The sequence below is a fragment of the Gavia stellata genome, chromosome 30 (assembly GCF_030936135.1).
Source record: "Gavia stellata isolate bGavSte3 chromosome 30, bGavSte3.hap2, whole genome shotgun sequence".
Lineage (NCBI taxonomy): Eukaryota > Metazoa > Chordata > Aves > Gaviiformes > Gaviidae > Gavia > Gavia stellata.
The window spans coordinates 2974746-2997680 of NC_082623.1; the positions used below are offsets into that span (position 1 = coordinate 2974746).

At 51.1% G+C, this 22935-nt stretch overlaps 2 protein-coding genes across 2 annotated transcripts in view; one reads left to right on the forward strand and one right to left on the reverse strand.

Annotated features, from left to right (window-relative positions):
• The first annotated feature begins 1642 nt into the window (after nt 1-1642).
• On the forward strand, nt 1643-8493 carry TCP11 (t-complex 11). Its single transcript, XM_059831030.1, has 9 exons — nt 1643-1721; nt 2187-2319; nt 3023-3143; nt 3883-4103; nt 4476-4612; nt 5314-5516; nt 5833-6017; nt 6480-6643; nt 8255-8493. Exons 1-9 carry the CDS (start codon nt 1643-1645, stop codon nt 8491-8493), a joined length of 1482 nt encoding a protein of 493 aa, XP_059687013.1.
• A 7485-nt stretch (nt 8494-15978) lies between these two features.
• Nucleotides 15979-22935, reverse strand: part of ANKS1A (ankyrin repeat and sterile alpha motif domain containing 1A) — a 104935-nt gene continuing 97978 nt past the window's right edge. Inside the window, exons 18-24 of the mRNA XM_059831310.1 lie at nt 20076-20240; nt 19581-19706; nt 19312-19383; nt 18780-18866; nt 18257-18394; nt 17365-17535; nt 15979-16098 (exon numbers count right to left, since the gene is read on the reverse strand). Coding sequence (XP_059687293.1) covers nt 15979-16098; nt 17365-17535; nt 18257-18394; nt 18780-18866; nt 19312-19383; nt 19581-19706; nt 20076-20240 — 879 coding nt within the window. The remainder of the gene's footprint in view (nt 16099-17364; nt 17536-18256; nt 18395-18779; nt 18867-19311; nt 19384-19580; nt 19707-20075; nt 20241-22935) is intronic.

A 22935-nucleotide genomic window follows, 5' to 3' on the forward strand; every position in this document is an offset into this window, starting at 1 on the left:
GCACTGCCCAAGCCAAGCAGTTTTCCCTTATTGCTTTTTGATGGGATGATTTTTACAGCTAACCTGGAGCTTGAGGAAATCACCGAGGGTTTAAGGTGATCATTCCCATGCAGCCCTGTGCTGCAGATGTACAGCGGGACAGACGTGATTTCAGGCTATGGCTACCCGCCCGCCGTGCAATCATTTATGACAGCTAAACCGGTTACAACTCATCAGCTGAGCTGCATTAATTGCACTCATAGCTTGCTGCAAACCCAGGGCAACGGTGGCAGCTCCAACCACCTTTAAACCCACCTGGGACAGTTTCCTTTGCAAGGGCAGCAGGCTGAGAGAGCCGTGTCGTCGTTCATACAGCCCGGCTGTGAAGCTGTAACTAATTAGGGGTGGTAACGGGGTTGTCTGTCCCCACATGGCGTGCCAGCCCTGCGCCTTTCATCCTCCGCATTCCTCCAGCCACAACACCCAGACGTCTTAAGCGTTTCGCAGACTTTGGAGAACGGAGTCGTGCCAGGGCTGGTTTACGAGGGGCGGATCAAGGCCCCGGCTCCCGAAGGGGCTGGCTCTCCTGCCCGGCCCTCGCACACACGGGGCTGAGCACAGGTCACCATGTCTGTGGAGCCTCGGGGATGGCGAGACGCCGAGACCCCCCATCCCCTGCCCCACGGCGCTCCGTAACCTCCCAGCTCCAGCCCCCGACTGTGCAGGTGTCAGCTGGCGGGTGTGATCGGATGCTTAAGAAATACATTGGGAAGGGGAATAAACGATGGAAGGGAGAAGAAAGGCAAATTGTTGGTTGGTACGCAAGGAGCCTCATCCCACACTGGGTGTTTTGTCCCACAGAAGATTTAATCCCAGTCCCTGCGAAGTCAAAGGAAGGTTATATAGCGAGCGGGCAGGTGGGCAGAGTCAGCTGCTGCTTTCTGGGCCCACCAGAAAGAAAAACGGCCACAACCAGCCGAATAAAGCGGAGGAGGGACACCGCAGCTGCTGCAAGCCCAGCAGCACTCCCCAGAGCCCCCCTGGCCCTACACAGCCGCCATTTTCCCCTCACGCCCTCCGCCAGCTCCGAGGGCCATACCCTGCCAGCCGGCACTAAGCTACGGCCCCTCACAGGCGTCGGAGCCCCCGGCTCGCAGCGCGGCCCTCGGGTCGCTGTGGAAAGGCCCCACCGCGAGGCCTCGCCCCTCTCTTCACACCCCCTGTCCCGTCTCTCCCCCCCCCGCCTCCAATGGGAGAGCCCCGCCGCGCCGCCTCGACCCCGGGCCTGGCGCGTTCCATTCACAAGAGAGGGGGGGGACAGAACCCCGCGGCGGCGGCCGTTCCCATCGGCGCCAGCGCGGAGGGGTGCTCGGCCCTCCGAGCTCCCTCAGCGAGGCAGCGCTCGGGAGGCGGCGGCTCTGCGCGGCGTCCCGCGGAGCGGCGGTGGCTATCTGGCGCTAGCGAGGCGCGGCCGTCCTAAGGGTGGGCGCGGGACGGCCCCCGAGGCAACGGCAGCGGGCTCTTCCCCCCCACCCTCCGCGCCGTGGCTCGGCCCTGTTTGAAGGTGTGGCGGGCCGGGGCCGGCACGCGCTGCGGGGCCAACGGCGGTTCCGTGAGGGGAGAGGCGCCGGCCCGGGCGCGGCCGCCCCGCGGGAGCAGCGCCATGCCCAAGCCCCGGCCCGGCGACGAGCAGCCCCCGCGGGAGGACGGCGGGCCCCGCGGCGAGGAGCAGCCGGCCCCCGGTACGGGGAAAGGGGGGGGTCAGGAGCGGGGAAGCAGCGAGCTGCCGGGACCATCGTACGTGTGGGCCTCGGGGCTTCTCCCCCAGCCCTGCCGCCAGTATGTCATGGAGTTAAATATTACTGTTTGAGCGTTTAATTCAGCGTTCCCGCTGAATGAAGTAGCGGGGCTTTCCAGCCGCGCGGCCGCCGCTCCCGCCCGTCACTAGGTGTCAGCCGCGCTCCGTGGGAGCCCGCGCCCGCCTGGGACGGGCCGCGGGGCTTCGGCCGCCGCCGGCTGCGCTGGGCCCGTGGGGGGTGCTGAGGAGAGGAGGGTCCCTTTACGCCTACAGAAAGTATCGTCTGTACGCAAATCTGCACATCTTCACCTTGTCGCTTAAAAAGCTGTGCGGTAATTTTTTTAACCCCCCTTTTCTCACAAGACTATGGTTAGCATTCCTTCTCTCATTCCCTTCTGCTCTTCTACAGCCAGCCCCCCCCACGCTCTCTCCGTGAACGAGCTGCAGCAAATAACTGATGACATTTCCAAACTGACTATTGTGCACGAAATTGTACTCAACGGTGACTTCAAACTGCAAGCGGCCAGCTCCTCCCCAAACAGGTATGTATATATTCAGGCTTGGCTTCTTCCTGTCACATTACAGAAAACATGTGAGAATGTGGGAAGGAGGTGGGTTTGGATCTGTCTGTAGAAGTAACAAGAAAGTAAGAAAGCTCCTGAAATAAAAAAAAGAAAAAGTTGGAGCTTGTTTTATTTATTCATTCCTTCATGATTTACTAAGAAGTTCTTAAATACGATCAGTGTCAGATATGACTCACTAACACTGAAAGATTTAGAGGCTTCAGCTGGATAAGCCATGGCTTTGACATAAACAAAGCAGAATTTTCAGTGATCATCATCTTGAGGTGTCTGTATTTTAATTAAAGATCTGTTTAAGTGACTGGCAATCTCTCATTGCAAAAACAAGCACTCGCTAGAAAAACATTCTGTTGTTTTTTTCTGAGGATGTGGAGAGTTTCATTGAAAAGCACTATGCTCTTTTTACCCCCAAGTTAAGACAGGTTAAGTGCTGCGTTTTATGAACAGGGTTGAAAGGAAGGAGTTCCTCTTCAGAAAATTCAGTTTGAGAGAGATTTCCGTGAGGTAGAGAAAGGTGAGGTACATTGCTGCCAGAGAGGAGTAAAGGCTAAGAGAAGAAAATGTCCAAAGACCTGAACTGCAATGAAAGCTGAGAGGAATGGTCCCATCGAACTGAGGGGTTGTGTTTGTCCGATGTTAATAGAAACCCCCTCTTCTTTCTTAGCCTGGAAAACAGAGTGAAGGAGACATTGCACAAAGCCTTCTGGGACAGCCTGGAGGAACAGCTCTCTGCTAGTCCCCCAGACTACACTCGGGCAATCCAGCTGCTGCAGGAGATAAAAGAGGTGAGCTGTTCCTGAACCAGGGAAGATGGTTACCTTAGGATTAGTCTTCTCTGAATCATCCCTTACCCCTTACATCCAATAGTACTATGTCAACACGCCTAAGAGGGAAGAGAAGATAAGCTCCCTTGAGGTTATAGGGAGACACAAATTACACAACTGCACCTTCTAAAACCTGTCTGAGGCGGAAACTCATTCTCTGGTCCCAGGTCTTTAAAACACATACTCTACCAAAAGGATGGAAAGCCTTTGTTTGAACTGTTGGCTATAGTAACAGCCATGGGCCATTCCCGGTATAGTGTCTGCCAAACAAAAACTGCAATTCTCCATACAAAGACATCTCTTTAGGTATACGAGGAGCTGTATCTGCCATTTAAGCGTACAATGTAGTGAATAAGATCACGGTTTAGCACTAAAAGAAAGACATCTGTTCTTAGCAGGGCATGAAGTTGTGTATAGTTTGGTCTTTCAGTCTTTGCTTTCCCATTAGGCTCCAGACAGGTAACTCCCTTTTTTCATGCGTGACAGTAAAGGAGGTTTTGCAAGATACAAAACAGTAGCCAGACATCCTGAAGTGAGTCATTAGAGACAAGCATTCCCTTAAAGCGCTTGTATGCCCCAGACTTTGTGTACTGAGTAGTTAGTTTAGTCTCAATACAAGGCCAACCTCAATTCCTGTTGAGCAACTCCGGAGGACTGTTGAGTTCCTGGACCAAAAAGAGACTGCTGCTTCTTTGGGCAGGCCCTGCTATCATTGCTGCTGCCACGGCACAACCAGCTGCGAAGCCAGATTGAAGAGGCCCTGGACATGGAGTTGATTAGACAGGAGGCTGAGCATGGGGCTCTGGATATCCACGGTCTCACCATGTACGTCCTTGGCACAATGGCGAGGCTGTGCGCGCCCACTCGAGATGAGGAAGTACGAGGGTTGCAAAGCCTCACAGACCCAGCTCAACTTCTCAGGTGGGTGATGCTGACTCTGCCTTGGTTTACAGAGACCAGCAAAACCTTCAACGATAAAACGCTGGGTTAAGAGGAGACTGCCCTGGAGCAAAGACCCTTTTGTGCATTCTGGGCTTCAACTTCCTTATTTTTTCACTGTAGACATATTCCTGTTGCCCAGCTGCAATTTAGACAGTAGAAGAGTCTTTACTGAAGTAAATCCGGTTTATCTAGAAATTTTTAGGGACAGCCCCAATTAGACTGAACCACCTTTTGTGAGAAGATGGAATCAAGTCAGAGGATCTGAATGCCCCTTTCTCAGCATTCTAAAATGGCCCCAATTACAGCATTTACTGCAGTATTAAACCTCCAATTCGCCATGTCTCATCCTAGGGAGATTTTCCGGGTGTTGGACCTGATGAAAATGGATATGCTGAATTTTACCATCCAGAGCCTCCGCACCCACTTGCAAGACCAAACCATCCAGTATGAACGGAAGAAATTCCAGGAACTCTTGGATAAGTTGCCTAGTAAGTCAGAGGAGAAGGGAGAGGAGAACTGCTACTGCTACAGGAGCTGTTAGAGTACTAAAAGGGAACTTTTAGTATTCCAAAGCTGATGCTTTCATCATGTCCTCAGTAACAGATGAGAGAAATGCCTCTGAAAGCTGGAGGACTCCTGGGTCCCTTCCTCAAGGCTCTTCACTAACATACCTTGCAGAAAAGAAGTTACTTAGTGTGCTTCAGTTTCTGCATGCATAAGACAGAGCTAATAGCTTTCTCATGAGGAACTGCAAGTTCTCAGGAGTTTAAAGTGTTTTGAGATCCTCAGAGGAAGGAGCAAAATGTTGTTAGGAGGCATATTTAAAGAGGAAAGCCTGCATTTGATGTAGACATCCCTTTTGCTAGGCTGTAGAAAATTTCTCTCTGGCTGCCTTGCTCCTTCCTCAGACTCCATTAAAGGTGCTTCTTGGGAGACTGAAATCCTCTATGAAATACAATGTTCTCTGGATACCAGGCTCAGTAGCCTAACCCTTGCCCTGGCAACAGGACATGAACATTGTGTGTTAGTGATGGTCTAAGCCATTCTCCACCATTCCAGGAGTCAGCACAATGCCTTTGCCTTCCAAATGCACATCCCCTTCAGCTTTTAATATAGCTTACCCGCTTCTTACTGATTTAGCCTGACCAGTCTGTTCTTACAAACATCCACTTTTGTCACCCCATTGCAGGTAGCCTGGATCGCACAAGAGAGTGGCTGTGCAAAGCAGCAGCAGAAGTATCTGCGTCCTCTTCGCAGCTGCCACCCCACCCTGCTGCACACTCGCTGGGGGCTGTCAGCAGTAGCACAACTGTGCCAAGTCTCAGGTCCGTGCTAAATCGAGGATACATGAATCTGCTCTGCTGGGAGCCTGGGCAAAAGGAATACCCTGAGGTAGGAGGAGCGCTTGGATACCTTTACAGCTTTTTCATAAAGATATAAAAAATGAACAAGTGTACCGGTTCTGCATCTTCTGTAGAAAGAACTGGCCAGACTCTCTGTCCCCTCTCCACCATGAGTCATTGCACATGGTTTTTCCCTACGTGAAACAAATTGGATTTTTCACAAAACTAAACCTCCCTGCTGCCAGGCAGCTGCCTTCCACTCAGCTCCAGGGGGATGTTACTGCCCTGCTCCGTGGCTTGAGACCTGCTGAGTTATCGCAGCTGCTGTTCCTACACCCACAGGCTGATTTGGTTTCTGTTCACAGACACTGTTTATGGATCAGGCCCGACTGCAGGAAGTACAAGCGCAGGTGAATCAGCTTACCATCATAGCTGCAGTCCTGCTAGTGACCAGTGGCATGTGTGGAAGCACCTTATGTGGCTCACCTGGGTTTGTAGCTAGGCTGAAACGGGTAACAAAGGTCCTCTTGGAAGGGCTGTCTTGTACCAGGTGGGTTACTTTGAGTTTTCTTTTCCAGAAGGAGGAGAGTGAGTATGCAGGCACTGGTTGGTTGTGGGATGAGCAGCAGGAATCTCCCTTGGGAGTGGAAGAGGATCTGAGATCCAAATAGCAGCCAGGTCTACTGCAAGGAGAGGGGGAAGCCAGCCAGCATTTTTAGCTGGGAGTTAACTCTCTAGAGCAATAGACCCTTCTTGATTAGAGGGGAAAATTAGTAGTGCTGATCACTATTTCATCAGTCAGCCACAGGGCAGCCTTCTGCTTGCCAAGGAGCTGGGAAGGGAAGCTTAGCTTGCAGAGCTCTGGCTGAATGTTGGTAGTCCTGTGCTAGCTGGCTGCGATGACACTCCCCAGGCACGTGGAGAGACTTCCCTCCTTGCTCTGTGCCAGCAAGACCCCTTCCCCAACCAATGTGAGCCATGGCCGGAGTGCATGTACCTTTGTATGATTTAGGTATGAAGAAGCTTTAGAAGACATCAGCCACCAAGTGCTCCAGGAAGTCAGCAGGACTCTCTCACAGCTGGGTTACCCTGCTTTTACTGCTGACAAACGTGCTTCCCTGAAAGGCCAGATAAAAAACATCGCAGACAAGGGCAACGCAGTCCGGCACGTCATCGGTGAGTCTCTGAGCTTATGTCTACCTCGACCTTGCAGCCACTTTGCACTCGTAGGCCGCAACTTTAGGTTTAGGCTAATGACCCTGGAGCGTGCAGGACAGGTCTAGGATTGGTACTAGCAAAGCAAACTCCCTTCGCTGAGCAGAACTACTGCTTGAGGGTGGGAGCTGAGTGCAGTGTCTGGCCCCTCCACATAGTCTGCACAGGAGAGGAGGGTCAGGGAACTAAGCTTAGAAACTGTCTTGATTTTCCTATTCCACTCTGAAACGCTCCCAAACAGTAATTGCTTTGAAAAATCTCTTAAATCCTCCCGCCCTTGCTAAAAGCTGAACAGGCCCAAGTGCAAGGTCTGTTCCTAGGTAGTGTTGGAATCTTCGGGCTAGGATGTAGAGTGAGAGCTTAATCGCTGGCTGTAGTAAAGCACCACACTAAGATCTTTAAGTAATATTTATCCCTAGAGAGTGCGCTGCTTGGTATTCAGCTAACCAGCTGCCCTATAATGCTGTTCCATCAAAATATTTATTCAAATGGTTTGGATAAGAGCTGGTTATTTTGACCTTTTATTAGTACTCTGAATGCTAACTCCGCATCAGATTGCAGTGCCACAGGCAGCTAGTACGCTACAGGAAAGATTATTTCCACATGGAAGACTAGCTTTTATCAACTATGAAAATAAGGTGAGGCTCTTCCTGCCCACTGCTTCATCTAGTTAAGTATCCTTCCCAGCCCGTGTGGACTCCACCACACTGTTTATTTGGGTTTATTCTTTCCATGTCAGAGCAGGCTATTTTGTTTTGATGTAACTCAGAAGGCTGAATTAATAGCCTAAACCAAACCTCGATAAACTACAGGCTGGGCAGTGTGTGATGGCAATGACTCACCGATGGTGTGGCATTAGAAGCTGCAGAACTAGACAGCCTTCCCCCCTTTGTGTCTAAAAACCAAACCCGTGTCTTGCCTGCACTCTTGGCCACTATCAACATTTTCCACATACTCACTTCAAGTGCAGGAACATCTGAAGCAGCTGGGTAGTGGAATCTCAGCTCTGTGTCCCTCAGAGAGGCTTCTTGAATACTTTCAATTTCAAAACGCTGCTGTGGCAGGCAAGATAAATCCCAGGCTCTGAAGTTCTATATTCCGTTACGCTTCAAAGATGCGTGACACTTCAAGGCAGTACAAAAACTCTCAGAGTGGGTGAAAAATCTTTACTGTTGACCTGCTCCACTTTAACATTGGGTTTGATGGATTGGACCGTTCTTAAATCCTTCAGCCCAGTACCCCAGCGATAGCCATCGTCAGAAGCAGCTACCCAGGACAAAGTGAAAACAATCTATGCTCGAGTACTCTCCTTGTGCCACGCAGTTTCACCTCGGTTCCTGTGCTGGATGCTCTTTCATCTGCTTAGTATTTGGAAGAGGAACAAGTTAATCCACTGTGTCCCTGAGTTGATCTAGAGTGTTACTTGTCCACAACACCCTGCCACAATGCGGCTCTCAGATCCGCTCTTGGCTGCATGAGGAAGCCTTTGTCTCAAAACTAGCTTTCTGTGCAAAGGTTGATTGTTGATTTATTGGGGTTTTTTTTTTGTTTTCCTACTTTTGCTCCCTACAGAGCAGCGGATTCATTCCTTCCTCAGCCTCTTCATTTTCCCTGATGGACAGAATTCTCAGAAAGATTTCCCAAAGGGCCTTGATCCCATTCAGGAAGAGCTGCTGGAAGTTGGGCACAGGTTTGGAAGCGTGATCCACCACAACAGGCAGGTGTTTGGACCTTACTACTCAGGAATTCTCAAGAAGGCGCTTCTCCCAGACGCAGAACCAGACTCAGACGCAGGGATGGATTCTTTCTGATCATCTTCACCACGTACCGGGCAGAGGCAGAACGCATTCGCCACTAGTTTCTCAAATCATGCTTCAGCTTGTAAAAATCTATCGGACAAACCCACCAGGGCCAGCATGGCTACTGGGAAGTGACTCTTGGCATGTCAGTATCTGAATAAACCTCTCAACTACAAAAAGTAGTGGCTTTTTTTCCCAAAAAACCTATTTAGTGGGGAAGGCAATGGGATGTGGAGCTCGTAAAACTGCAGTGCAGCTTAGGCTTTTTTTAATTCAAGGTGTTAATTCTGCCACGGGCCTGTAACCTACTTCGCTGAAACGTTAGTCACAGCCGAGGGACGCTGTTTGCATTTGATAAAGCCATATGGTATTTAGGATCATTAAAACTGCTCAGTATATTTCAATGTTAGCTTGAAAACCTGACTTACTGAATTATTAGAAATGGAACATCTGGTATAAATTTAGCAATCCCTGGTGTATTTAGTATTTTACATCAGCCAGATTTTACTTGACATGAAAATCTTGAACTTTAACCTGTATTTAAATGTCTGGATTTTGTGCTCTAATTTTACGTAATGAAAATGTCCTACTTCTTGGCAAGCCAAAAATCTTTGCTGGGTTAATACTATATACAATGGCTGCGCAAACTGTTACAGTTGTTAGATGAATCAGTTGCTGCTGTGCTGCAGAAAAGCAATTTCAGTGTTTATCATGAGTAAATTAAGGTCCTGACAGTCCCCAATGGAATAATCCTTGCAGAAGTATGTTAGTGGGGGTAAAAATGAGCTTTTCTCACCATCATGTGGAGAACATACACAAAGCAGTTGCAGACTGTTGTGCTATAGGTAGATCTATCTTTAACAGAACATGGGGATGTGTTTTTATGCATAAATTAGTCTGTCTCAAAGTGGTAATATTCAGTATTTGGGGTCGTTATGACTTAATGCAAGAAGAGCAGCTTCAACCAAAGTGACAACCCGGCAGCCACGCTGCCTCTGCTGCACACCTCGGGATGGCACAAACCCATGTTCCGCTGCCAAAGAACTCCAGCGGGACTGCTCCCAGCCTGTCAGCATCCCGTGCTCCGCTTCCACGACCAAAGCACGCCACCTCTGCGCAACGCTTTGACGTTTTTCTTGTTCCTCGGATTTACAAAGCAGAGAAGTGCAGGTACGGTGCGAGGCTGAGCTAATTAAACACCACTAAGCTCCCTGCCCTCGCCTCTCTTCTCTTACCTTCACAGGTCGGGTCTGTTAGACGAGAACAGCATTGCTTTAACACAGACGACCAGGAGACTTTGGTACAACGCTGAGGTCACAGTGACAACAGGGCGAAGGTGTGTCTAAGTTTGTTTATTAATTCAGTCTGTTCTAAGTTGTACAATTATGAAAACAACAAAACGACTGCTGGAAGCCCAGGAATATTTACAATCTCGCCTTGTTGTAGTGAGGTCAGTCTATGTTGCACAGATTGGTTATGTTTGGTACCACAAGATGTTTAAAATTCAGACAAATTTGAACAGATTAACAATTGTATATACAGGAAATAAAAGGAAATTCAAGTATCAAAATACAGACAGATTAAATAACATTTGTATTACAAATCAGTCCCACTGCCGTACATCACAATTAGCAAAAATGTCTACATTGCAAACTGAACTCGACTGTTGTCTGCCCTGTTAGGGAATCTCAGGTTATTCTTCCATGGGTAAGAAAAATGTTTGAGCTAGATTGACTTTGCAAGAGCAGCACAGGTACTTCCTTTTGGGAAAAAAAAAAAAAAAAAATGCAGCAAGTAATGCCAATAAGAGACCTAAAAGGGAGACCTCTTGCAACAAGACAGTGTTGCAAACACTGTGCTTGCTCTAAAATAAAGATCTGATTGCATGGAAAAGATGTGAGCAGAAGAAAGCCAGGGGAAATTCTGCTGCTAGAAACTTCTGCAGTGGGGCGGAAGGAGCATTAAAGCGATGGGCTCCGCTCCAGCCGCGCACAGAACTGGACGTGTTCGGAGGGACTGGCATCTGGCCTGCGTCTCGGCAGCCTGGTGAAGGTACAAGCTTTTCACGAGAGGTACGGCCTGGAAGGTGCCGTATCTTCTCCCTGGGAGGGGGACAGGCACATACCCCACAAAAGTTGCATAATTTCTTCTAAAAAGAACAATCCCAAAGCAAGTTCAAAGACAGCTGAACAGCTAAGATTAGCTTTTTTTCTTTTTGTAAATAGAAAATTAAGAAGGGTAAAGCAGCTTCAATTTGGAAGAAAAAATAACAATCGTCCCCTCCTATATAAAAAAAGACAACTCTGCATCTTAGTTTACCTATCGTGAGTTCTCAGCCTGGACCTGGGCCATGCGCAAACCAACGTCTGTAAAACACAATCTGTCCTTAAAAAGGGGAAGAAGGCCCAGGGCAGCACCACCTTCTCCCAGGCAGGTAATACAGCAGGTGCGTTTGGATTCAAAGTCATGTTCAGCACCAGAAATTTAGGGCACTTTCCTCAGATACCACGACACCCTGTAGGGAGGAAGAGCCAGAATACTGTGCGATGGCTGGGTTAACAGGTCACTGGGAGTCAGCAATTGGCATGGTCCAGGATCAGTCTCCAGCATCCAAGTACCTTGAGAAAACCCATCGAAATCAAAGGGGAGATGCACTGCCAAAACAATTGCTTTGTCTATGAAGTGAGAAAGAGAGTATCTGGCTAAAGAACTGTTGGATCACTAAAGACAACCATAGGATTACACGCAGGACTGGGAAGGACCACCAGGGTCACCAAGCCCGGTCCCCTGAAGATTGGAGTCTTCATCACCATGACACCTCCCAGCCAACCTTCAAAAAGCTCAGGCATCAAAAAAAAAAAAAAGGTGTCCCTCCTCCCAAGCAGAGGTTCAATTTGCAATCTCTCCAACAAGACTTGTTGCCAACACACCAAATATTTACACTTACACCAGTATGAATTGCAACATATGCATAACAAGGAATGTTAGGTTTCCTAAATTCATCAACTTAAAAAAATCTCCACTTCCCCCTCCTAATCATTTACAGGTCTATGCCCTTGGGATTACGGTTCACTTCTCACCCAGCCTTACTGGCTAGAGAGACTAAAAGAAATCCTGACATACAGCAGCAACTGGAGTTAAACAGACATTATCCGGGCATATCATTCTCGTAAAGCAGCAGGGTACCACATCCCCAACCATGACAAGGCCTGTCGACATGATAACAAACGTGCTGCGCTACATTTTTGCGTCTGAAGAATGAAAATCACAAGCATTTTAACACCTCTCCCTTGAGGGGAACAGTACTGTGAAAACACATCAGTCACAGCCCAAACTACTGTTAAATACTCTGGTAATTCGAAAGAAAAGTAAGCACACAGCACCTTCGAGATGGTGGTCTTTGGGGATACCGGCCTTAGACGGGGGCCAAGCCATCCTCAGGTTGATATGATTTATCCTTGGGTAGGGACTGTTTCAGTGTAATGCCCACAATTTAACTCCTTATTTGTTCATCTTCTGAAACTTGCACTAATTAAATAATGAGCTAGTATCAAAAAAGTGCTAAATCACAATTGAGTATACTTTAAAAAAACAAAACAAACCACCCCAACCCTTCAGGGCATAACTGCATTTAAAAAACAAAGACAGGTGCACAAGAGGCTGGAGAAGGGAGTCGTCTCCAGGTATTCAGTGCGTAAAGGGGAAGAAATTGTGTCCTTGCCATAGAAACGTCAAGTATTGCAACGCAACAGTTCTCTGTAGGGGAAGCGAGCTTTGTACCATCGGTAATACTTGGCCACAACCACTCTGGGGTGAAAGATCCTTTGCAGACTCTTAAGTTATTTCCATTTGCCATAGAAGCGTGGAGTAGCTTTGAAAACAAAGGCTGCAGACTTACCCTGCAAGGCTTCTCACACTGGAGGAAGTTATTTCCAAGAATTTGGCGTTCTCTACTGTTCACCCAGAATTGAAGCAAATTTAAGTACCGTTAGAGATGCGCACACCACTCCCACTGCTAAGACTTTCTATTGTACTCCTTGCCGGACTGCATAAAGGATATATATTTTTTTTCCTCACCAAAAGACTGCAGTGCTACATTTAAACCGTGAACTGGATTTGCTCTGTATCATTTCGCACGTTAAAAACCGAAACAGGTCGAAAGACGTTTGTCTCAAACTAGAAAAGGTGATATCGCTCTCGGAAGTCTCAACTTTCCTTTGCTAGAAATGGAGAGAGCTGCTTTTTTCAGCCGGTGGCTGGGATCCCTTTCCCCCCTCTGCTTTGGGAGCCCTCACTGAGCAGCCGCGCACCCACTGCGAGGCAGACACCAGTGCCAGATGGAGATGATCTTCGTGTCAGCAGGCCACTGCTTCTTAGGTCTCTGCCCCGTTACTACATTTCCGTGGTAGGAGACAGCTGCCCGGAGATCAGCTTTTCAGAGGCAAACAGAAAGGAAGATAATGGAATGAATGATTTCCGAGTCATACAAAAACAAGCGCTGGGAAAGACGAGGCATACGGCCAGGAGATGAGACACAACCGTGAGGGTTATGGACAGAGAGTGGAAGCTTTCTAGTTTAGGCAGGGCTGCCTGTGATCCCAGCTGGGTTTGGACGGTCACCCTTAGAAAGGCACATGCTCTAGTGACCCTGTTTTAGGCGGTGCTGAGGAACCTGCCCTTCCCAGCTGAAGAGCAAGAGCTCAGACCCTCTGAAGTCAGGCGTACGTGTGGGTAACTGCATGGTAAATGCTTACACACAGAAACGGCACTACCACCGCTGCCATTAATTCAGTTTCTCTTTGAAGGATATGAAAACCCTCAGGGCACTCTTACAGCTTGGAAAGATGTTGATCAAACCCAAACCCAACCTCTCGGAGCACCTCAGACAGCAATATTCTGTCACCCACAGTGCTCCGGCTGGCAGGACGGCACTGCAGCACTTCGGGCGACTGCAGCGCGACCTCTGCTTCGGGGGTCTTTAGGCAGAGGAGCGCTGACTCTTTGTTAAAGGGCTCCATGGCATATGAAATATATGTACTAGGCTGAGCTTTCCTTTTTTTTTTGGGCTTTAAGACAATCTTTTTAGTCCTCTCACTTGGATTCTTATTAGCTTGGCCCTTGTTTTGAAGTCAGTTTGCTGCTCAGTGCCTTTAAGCCATAAATGACTTGGGAGATCAAACCCATTCCTGAGAAAGAGCTAAATAAAGATTTTGAAACATCAGATTTCACCACAAGTCTGGGGAAACAGAAGCTGTCAGGCAAGAGCTCTAAAGCCCTGACAAAACACGAACAAGCTTGTTCTAGCCCCGAAATACCAGGTGGTATAAATAACCCAGGGCTGCTGTTCTGACTGCTCCCCACTGATGCCAACCGGTGATCACAAAGGGACATTTTGGGCTAAATTTGAAAAGCTATTTTGGAAATGGAGGTCTACTGGAGATCCGAGTGCACCCTCTTCCCAGTTTATTCTAAGATGTCCACCCAGACGTCTCACGCAGAGGTGAGCAGGTAGCTGCCATCCACCTCTCTTCACAGCTCTCCAACACAGACCCACCATCACCACCAGCTCTCCAAAACTGGGCTGCGAGGGGATTTTGCCGAGATGCAAAACACACGGTGAGTTCGGACACTCATGTCAAGGTGCACAAGGTGCAGCCCAACTACCGCATGGCTGCAGCCCCTCTCCCGCTGCCCCATCTGCTCAGCCCTCTCCCCAGGAAAGGTGCGACAGCCGCTGCCTGCGAGGAGCTGGTCGGGTTCCAAGACGCAGCTTTGCTACGAGGCTGTGCGAGTCAAATACTTCATCTGCCAGGAGAGCGAGGCTGAGCGTCGGGGGTTTGCTGCCACGGTGTGGAAGTCGCAGCGCCTTTCTCTAAAGAGTCTTAAAACTGCTGTGCAAACCGAGTGAGCCTCACACCCCAAAGAAGTAGGTAACTACGTCCCCATCCCATACATGGGGAAACTGAGGTAAAGAGAGGCAAAGTCGCTTGGACACATAGCAAGTCAGGGAGAAGCAGCACCAGGGCAGCAGTCCTGCTGCCCAGCGCTGTTTAGTCATCGGATCCTCCTCCTCCTCAGTTTCATCTCAGTGAGCTTTGCAAACGCAAGCGAAGGAACCAGGGGTAGGGCCATGGACGGCTCGCTGGGGCTTTCACGGGGTCCTGAACTGCCATACGGCATTCCCAGACCTGTCCCAGCTCTGCTCCGACCTGGGCCAAGTGCCCTGCGGTCTCATGCAAATGATTCCCAGTCACATTCTGGAATTAAAAGCTACTTCTACTGAGATACACAGAAACAGGGACGTTTTCCCAGAGGAAAAACATACGCGCTTGAAAAACAGCCAGAAAAGGCAGAGGTGCCCATTGCAGGGCCATCTCTAAGTGAAATCCTCTCTCTCAAGGACAGAAGGTGACAGATGTTTCAAGATCCCTATAGCCCTCATCGTGCAATGGTCTGTAGACTGAAAACAAGCGTTGGGATCGGCAGCAGACTGATTTCAATCACATTTCTCCCTTCGGCAAAAAAAGTACAGCTGCAGTAAGCCTGCTGAACACAGCAGAGCTCCGCCTGCTTTATCAGACCTCTAACAGCGCAGTATCGAGCCCCTCTCAAACACCTTTCCTTCCCAACACGGGGCTAACAACATGTGCCTTTAAAAGCTTAACCTCTTTACAGTCCGCCAAGTGAGAACTATGCCCGTAGGTTACGAGAAGTTTGGTGAGTGTAAACAGAAGGACTACAGGGGGGGAAAAAACCCTTCAAGGGACTGAAATGCATGCAACCAAAACCACACCTCATCTTCGAGAGGGGACAGAGCTCACAGTGGGAACGATCGCACCCGGCGCAAACCAGCGCTCCCGTCAGAGCAGGTTTTCTGCTCCAGGCTTCGAAGGGGGAGACTGTGGGCAAGGGTCCCCGTGAGGAAATCTAGTGAACGTGTGTTATTTGCAGACAGCATCACAGTGGTTAGTGTCGATTGAATGGCAGGTAAGAAGAGGGGTGAGTTCACTGGAACAGTACGCAGCCGTGGCTCAGTCAGGAAGAGGAGGATCTAGGAGGAGGGAGTGCGTGCACCGCAGAGACAAGAGGTCTCCATCAGTCCAAGGATAAGAAGGTGAAATAGAAAAAAAGGCCTGGGGAGTGTCACGTTGCCCCAGGGATTCACAGTGCCAGAGCGAGGGGAAAGATGTGAAAACGGCAGGCGGCTTCCTGGATCCACATCTCCGATTCCCCCAGCCTGCATCCCTCTGCACCTCCCACCTCACAGATATCTAACAGCGTGTTACCCTTGTTTCCGAGTAAGGAGAATTCACAGTGTTCAGTAGTGATCAGGTACAAAAGCCGTTTAAGTCTACAGTCTCCTAAGTGCTGCTGCCTTTGACGTAGTGCCTACGCGGGGCTCAGTGCGAGCAGCTGGAGGAAGAGGGAGTTTAGAACAGCAGACAGATCAGATCGCAAAGGCACGGTTAGACTAGGTGGACACGGGGTGTGTTTGCTTTAGAAGATAGTGGTCTCATACTTAGTGCTGAGGGTCCGCTTGGAGTCCTGTTTGGGGTCCACGACCCAGGAGACACTGGCATGAGACTGGGAGTCTTGGTCCACTTCAGGGGGCTCCAGCTAGAAAATAAGGAGAGAAAGGGCATGTTAGGTCACTTGTGCTTCTGGGACAGAACGAGCGGTGATTCAAAGCACGGAGAGGCTGCTGCTCTGCCTAATGCCCATCCCCAAAACGTGCATGTGTGCGGGGAAGCAGCTCTCACTGGGGAGGCATTTGAGTCCTTCACAGCTAAAACACATCTAGCCACGTCAGTCTCAACCCAGCACCCTGAGATGACTTCCTGCGTTAGGCCTGCAAGCCCCTATGACCATTAGTGACAGCTTCACTTCATCTCACAAACAAGCATGAAAAATTCAGCGCTATAGAGATGGCACTATAAAAAAAAAAAAAGAGGCAAAGGGAGAGAGAAGGAGACAGCTCCTGCCAGGTGAGCTCCCACGTGATTTACTCTCCTGACCCAGCAAGGCTCTTTCATCTTGTCCTCCTAAATCAGGATCCTACAGGAAGGTTAACAACACCAGAAAGAGCAACGCAGTTAGTTGAGAGCTGCCACTCTACATCAGTGGGGACAGATACGAGCAGTTTGTCCCTGGGGTTCATCTGAGCCCATGGCACGGCCCTGGAACGAGCGGGGAGGGAAGACAGCAGCGAGGCAGGACACGGGACCACAGCAGGAGACGCGGGAAGCGGGGAGGCCGGCGGACCGGCGGCAGCTGGGGCAGCCCGGGTTGGTTCGTAATGGAAGATGGCAGGAAGAAGGGTAAAGACCTTCGCTCCGGCACTAACAGACTGCAGCGGCAGGTAGGAGGGGCGGTGTGTTGTACAGGTGTGACAGTAACAACAGCGAGTGTCGGGAGGGAGCGGCACCTGAGCGGGGGGAGCAAGCAGAACACAGACAAAAGGAGACATTAAAGGAAGGCAATGGCTTATGCAGCAGTCCCTGCTCCTCAGCAGCTCCAGTCTTCGCTGGTTTTGGCTACAGGGGCACTCCTGTGCTGAAAGCCGCAGGTTACTTACTGATCTTACTGCGGCTCTGCAGGGTTTGCACATGGAAGCTGTGCTGGACCCAGGAGGGCACTTAACCCCCACCCCACCCGGGCTATTTGCACCTCTGCTTGCCCTCATCCTACCAGGGGAAGCCCTAGCACCGCAGCAGGACTGCCAGCAGAGCCACGGCCACTGCAATATCAGCGCTGCCTGAAGCTACAGGCACCTTGTCCGCACCTGGGCTCCCCCCACCACGAAGGGGAAGGTTTAAGCATGTGGTGCCCAAGAGAAATCCCACCTCAGACCATGCAGATCGCACCCGGCCCGCACATACGTACTGCAGATTTCCTCATGCCGGCTCGTGGTTTAGGCACCGGTTTGGAAGATTTTGTTTCAATCATTTCTCCTGCTGCAGCACCCAGAGGCTTTGCTCTCTGGGCTTGGAGGGCCAGCTGGTAGGCGACCTCGAACGCCTGCCCCAACGTGAGGATGATCTCATACGTCAGATTCTTTGGAAAGAACACAGAAAACACAAAGCTGTTAGGCGCATACGAGCTACCTCGCCCTGCGCAGAGTCCATGCACTCAGCAGCTTGCTCTGCACACGCAGACCTCGGCAGAGCCCATCGCCTTTCCATTAGCAGGTCGCATCCTGCCATATCAATTGCAAAGCCGCTGAGCTCCTGCCCCGCAGGGGAGCCGGCACCGAGCCGCCTCCACGCTCGCACAGCCCTGGCCGGCGGGACCACCTGCGAGCCTGCTACAGCCCCACAAGCATCGCAGTTTAGCGGCGTTTTCCATTGTAAAGAGAAAAAGCCAAAACATCTCATACAGCTGATTCTGCCCAAGAATAAAAGCAATTTATGCTTCCACTCTCTCGGTGAATTAAAAGGCTGTTAAATCTGCCTATTATGCTTAACATAATTGAGAGCGTATTAGGGTTTTGTTCACGACATATTCCCCAGGAGGGAAAAACTCCTGCCCTGCTTTATTCAGCACTGGAGACTGCAGTAATGAAGCCAGACAAATATTCTCTTTGTCGACAGAGCTCTGAAGTAAAAGCATTTTGAGCCAGGACTCCGAAAGGAATATTTTAGGGTAGAAACAGGTAAAAGAGCCCTCGAACAGACCAGATCCTGGTCTATGACTCGCCAGTAAAGCTGAGTGATGAAACAAGAGGACTGCAAAGGACTGCAGCGTGCTGGGAGACGAGATGCGATAACCCACTCACCACATCCACGGTGCTGAAGACGTGGCAATAGTGGTGGCTGGTCTGCAGGTCCTTGGTGATGTAGGCGAACGTGCAGAGATCCTCGGGGTCCTGAGCAGCGCAGGAGATGTTCCGGATCTCATGCTCAGCAATGACATTCTGCCGGGGTCAACCACAAGCACCCATCACCCTTCTGGGGATGGCAAATACACCCGGCAAACGGTGGTCGTGGCAAGTGTCTACTGGGGGCAGGGAGCAAAACAAGTACTGGCAGGGAGGGGGAGTCTCCCAGCCAGACCGGTCCCAGCTCCCTCCCGTGGCAGGAATAAATGGCAACATGGTCCACAAGCAGGCAGTCTGCCAAGCCTTCGGCATTCAGGTAACCATCACCACCTCGGTGCTCTCCTGTAGTCCTGAGAAGCTGGGCTCCTCAGGATCAGCCATGGCTTCTGGAGCCACTGGATACAACCTGCAGCCCCCCAGGCAGGTGGGGACTGCAGGTCTTGTCCCTCCAGACACCAGTTTTGAGGCATTTAAAGCTCACCTTGTTAGAGGCATCGATGAACTTCACCCCTTTGTACGTGATGGACAGTATTATGGTTGGGATCTTCTTCATATGCTCTGTAGATTTCTTCAGAAACAAGAACATTCAAGTGACCAGTTGTGAATAAACGCTCCCTTCTTCACCACCGCCCCAGCCCACCCCAGAGAGCCCCCGGCCGCTGCCCCACAAAGGCAGGCTTTGGGGGTCTTGGACCAGGAGGAGGAGAGCCTGCTCTTGGTGGAAGCAGAGGGGAAGGGACGGGAACCTGAAGCGAACCCAGCACCCCTTTCCCCAGTAAGAACACCCATTCTCCCATCGCACAGATCTTCCAACCATGGGGACAAGTGCTGGGGAGCGGCAGTTCACCAGCGACAGCAGCACAGCCTGTTAGGCGGCCTGGGTCCCTGCTCCGCGCAGGGGCAGCTTGCAGGGTTTGGGGAACCATAGCTTCACTGAGATCCCCCCATTCCCCTCTCCACATCATCCACCACAGGCTGTGAGCGAATCCCCCCTGCCCCCATGGCCTCCGTACCCTCATCTTGGCACAGGCATCCTGCGTAGACTCCGTCCCTCGGAGGTCTTTGATCAACATGGAGCCCAAGTACTGTTTGGAAGAAGGAGAGATGTTAAAGGCTTCAGGCAGGACGCCCTGCCAACCCCAAGGCAATGCCACGGCCCCACGAGCAGCCGGCAGCCATGGCTGGGGAGGGACAGGTCACCCAGGGAGGGGGAGGAAGTGTGACAACTCCACACGCAACAACCTGACCTCAGAGCCACCCCCACAAGCCAAAAGCCACTTACGTTGGCCTCGTACCCGCAGGACTCGAAGATGAGCTTCTCCGGCTGGTGCTGCCAGTTTTGGACTGGGGCGTATGGGGCAGCCAGGCTGGGGGGGCGCAGGGTCAGCTTTGACTCCCGACGGTCCTCCTGGAAGGAAAAAAAAAATAGATGGATGTGAAGCCACAACAGGGCCAATCTGGATTGAAACATGGATCCCAGGAGGGCTCTTTGGGTTGATGCAATCGAGGTTCGCAGTGGCCAAATCCCACAGGGGCTGGGAGGAGGCAGCACGCTGCGGGTGAAAGTGCCAGCACTCATGGAAGCATGAGTCACCCATTTTCAAGGTGAGACTGAAGCATAAATGAGCTGCTGGCTGTAATGCTTGAGGGAAGCTGTGCCTGATCGGCTCTCTGACTCTCCATGCATCGTCCTAACTCCTCACTGGCTCCAGAGAAGGGGAAGTCTGCACTGAACTGAGCAGAGGGGCCCCCAGGACACACAAAAGCACCCACTGACCTGTGCTTTGTAGCGCTCAGCTCTGGAGTAGGAAGCAACCTCGGTGCCACGGTCATGTTGCCTCTTCCCGGTGTCCCCGGAGGGGAGCAGGAGATCGGCAGATCTACCCGTGCAGGAGTCGTTCTGGCTCAGGGGCGACGATGTCTGGGACATCAAGTCCTGGCACTGAAACAAGCAGACACCACGAACCGTCCCGGTCAGCCTCTGCTGCAGCCGTGCCCGCCCCTCGCTCCCCAGTACAGTGTCCGACACAAAGGGTGCCATGAGCGGAGTTAATGGGGTCAGCCCCTGCTCTGCAGGCTCCTGCCTCAGCGTCATCAATCACGCCATTTATTTTCCGCATGACACCCCTGATTTGCTCCAGGATGGTTTCAGGCAGGTATGCAGCCCTTTCTTCTGAGCATCCCTCCGCCTCCCGGGAGCTCACCCCAGGAGGGCAGGAGACACACCGAGCTGCGGGCAGGGTGTTTACAGAGGAACAGGCTAAAGCACTAAGCAAAGCACTCAAAGCCGCCGACAATCAGCCACCCCAAGAGAAAAGCCCTGGGAGCCCAGCGAGAGATCAGCCCAGATGCCTGACAGCCTGGCTCTTACTGCAGGCAAGATTCGCTGCCTGTACGTGCCAACCAGCCCAGCAGACAATGCGGGAAGCTCACAGCTGCAACACGCATTAGTCCTATTCAACGGACTTGCTTAATTTGCCATTGACGTCCTTCCGCTCCCCACGCCGGAGCCAGGCGCTGGATCGCACCAGCTGTAGCACCAGGAAATGCTGCAAATGGCCCATTCTCTTACACAGCCTCCCCGTCCAGCATATCAATCAGTTGATGCTGCACCAAAGGACTCCTCTCCCCCCGCCAAAAACCCTGCCTGCAGTCTCATCGGTCTCAAGAGGACGTTTCAGAGAAGCGCAGATCCTCAGCTGGCTGCTGCCCGTCCGGGCTTTTGTTGTCTGAGAAGCGGGTGGATGAGCAGTGGGGCGAAGGTGCAGGGTTCGTACGTGGCACCCTCCCGGCTCCCGAGCACATGCTCCCGGTGCAGTACCAGCATGAACCCTCTCTTTTTTCACACCTGAAGCCCAGTTCCTAAAAAAGTCCACTGTGAGCAAGCAGGGCACAGCAGCCCAACTCACTTCAGCTAAGACTGTTTTGGTTGAAAAGCCTTGGGAATCCAGGGCAAGAGGGAAGAGCTCTGCAGCAGGGCAAGGACCAGATGTTTGGGATGGGGAAACTCCAATCGCTCCCAATTCCTGCTCCAGAAAGCTGATTTGCAAACACTGGGAGGAAGCAGCACGACATGCTCACCCTCCGTGGCATGCCGTCCTCACCTAACACAGGTTAGCTGCAAGCTCAACGGGTTTTGCCAAACTCAGCTCTCAGATGTCGGTTTTCAGGAAGAACGGCGAACGCGACGGCTCGCCTCCCAGCCAGCCCTGATAACGAAGGGCCTGACATCCAAAGGCTGCCACTCCCGCAGCAAAAAATCAACATCCACAAATCACATTGAGTGCTATTTGGCAGCGAGAGCAAGAGCTCTAGAGAAGCCCAGCCGGCCCAGGGAGACAGATCGCAGGCTCCCAACCGGCACAATCAAAACACCAGGTCCCAGCTGCATCCCATCTCACCAGCTGAGCCAGGTCACGCTCCTGCCTGCGGGAAGGCTGCCTTACATCTGGCCAGGAAACAAGGGGAAGAAAGTCAGCTCAGTATTCCCCTTCGGCGCAGTGCACAGAGGTGGGAGTAGCACCCTGCTACCCGTTCAAGTACAGGCACCCACCTTGCATGGAGGCACCTGGTCTGAAGGAGCTGCCTGACATTTCCCACGGGGCAGGCATCCAGAATTTGACCTGCAGGGGCTGAATATTATCTTTCCCCACTCATTTCAAGAGCAGGGTCATGCCTCTGTGAGTATTTGCTGCTTGGGTCGCTGGAGTTGATAAGGTAAAAAGCTGTACGGATACAACTGGCCACATTAAGATTTCACCCAGCGCTGATGTGTTCGCACACTTCAGCTTTGTTTTGCACAGGGAAGATGGAGTTTGACCCGCAAAGAAGCAAGCTAAGGGTTGGTAAACTTGTCCACCACTTCAGCTAGAACAAACGGCGACATTTGCTGTTGTGGGGCCCAGCCGCAGCAGAATTTGTACAGCACAATGTCAAATTTGTCATGTGTTTTTCCTCTGCCCAAGTGCTGCAGGTGCTCCGGCCAAGTCAGAGCCAGCCTGGCTGTTACATTTCCCAAGTTCTGCTTGACCATGCTCGGAGTGGGAGTATTGGGCTCTGCATCATCTCCAGCAGCAGCCAAGGTGCATCCGTGGGAACTGTTCAACAGAAAACACTCCCTCCTCCGCACAGCCAGATGTGCAGTTGCCTCAACGCTTCAAGAACTTTCTTCCCAAACCACCAAGTATCTGAGAACCAGGAGTAACCCAAGCTTCCAGGTCAAATCAATTTGTTTTAAGAAGAAACAAGCCATTTAGGTTTTACCCTTTTTTTAAAAAAGCAATGCAATTTTCAAAGATGACTCTATGCTTATTACTCTCAATACTTACCTTCAAAGGAGTTTCAAAGTAAATATAGACATTGTAGGGTTTTTTTTCCCCTTTTTTATTGATTTTACTAGGCAGAATTTCCTGTGCATGAAAGCAGCAGAGTAAGGCTGAACGCGCCTCCCTCTCCGAGCCTGGATACCCAGGACCTGAGCTCTCAGTAAACAGCCTCTACAGATCTCCAAGTCCCCCAGAGCTGAGAGCTGCTAATCAGAAAGGGGACAATTACTGCTGACAGACCCGGGTTTAGTTCTTTGAAAGAAAGGGAGGAAAGCAAAGGAGAGCCGGAGCAGAAGAAAGCACCCCGGCCGC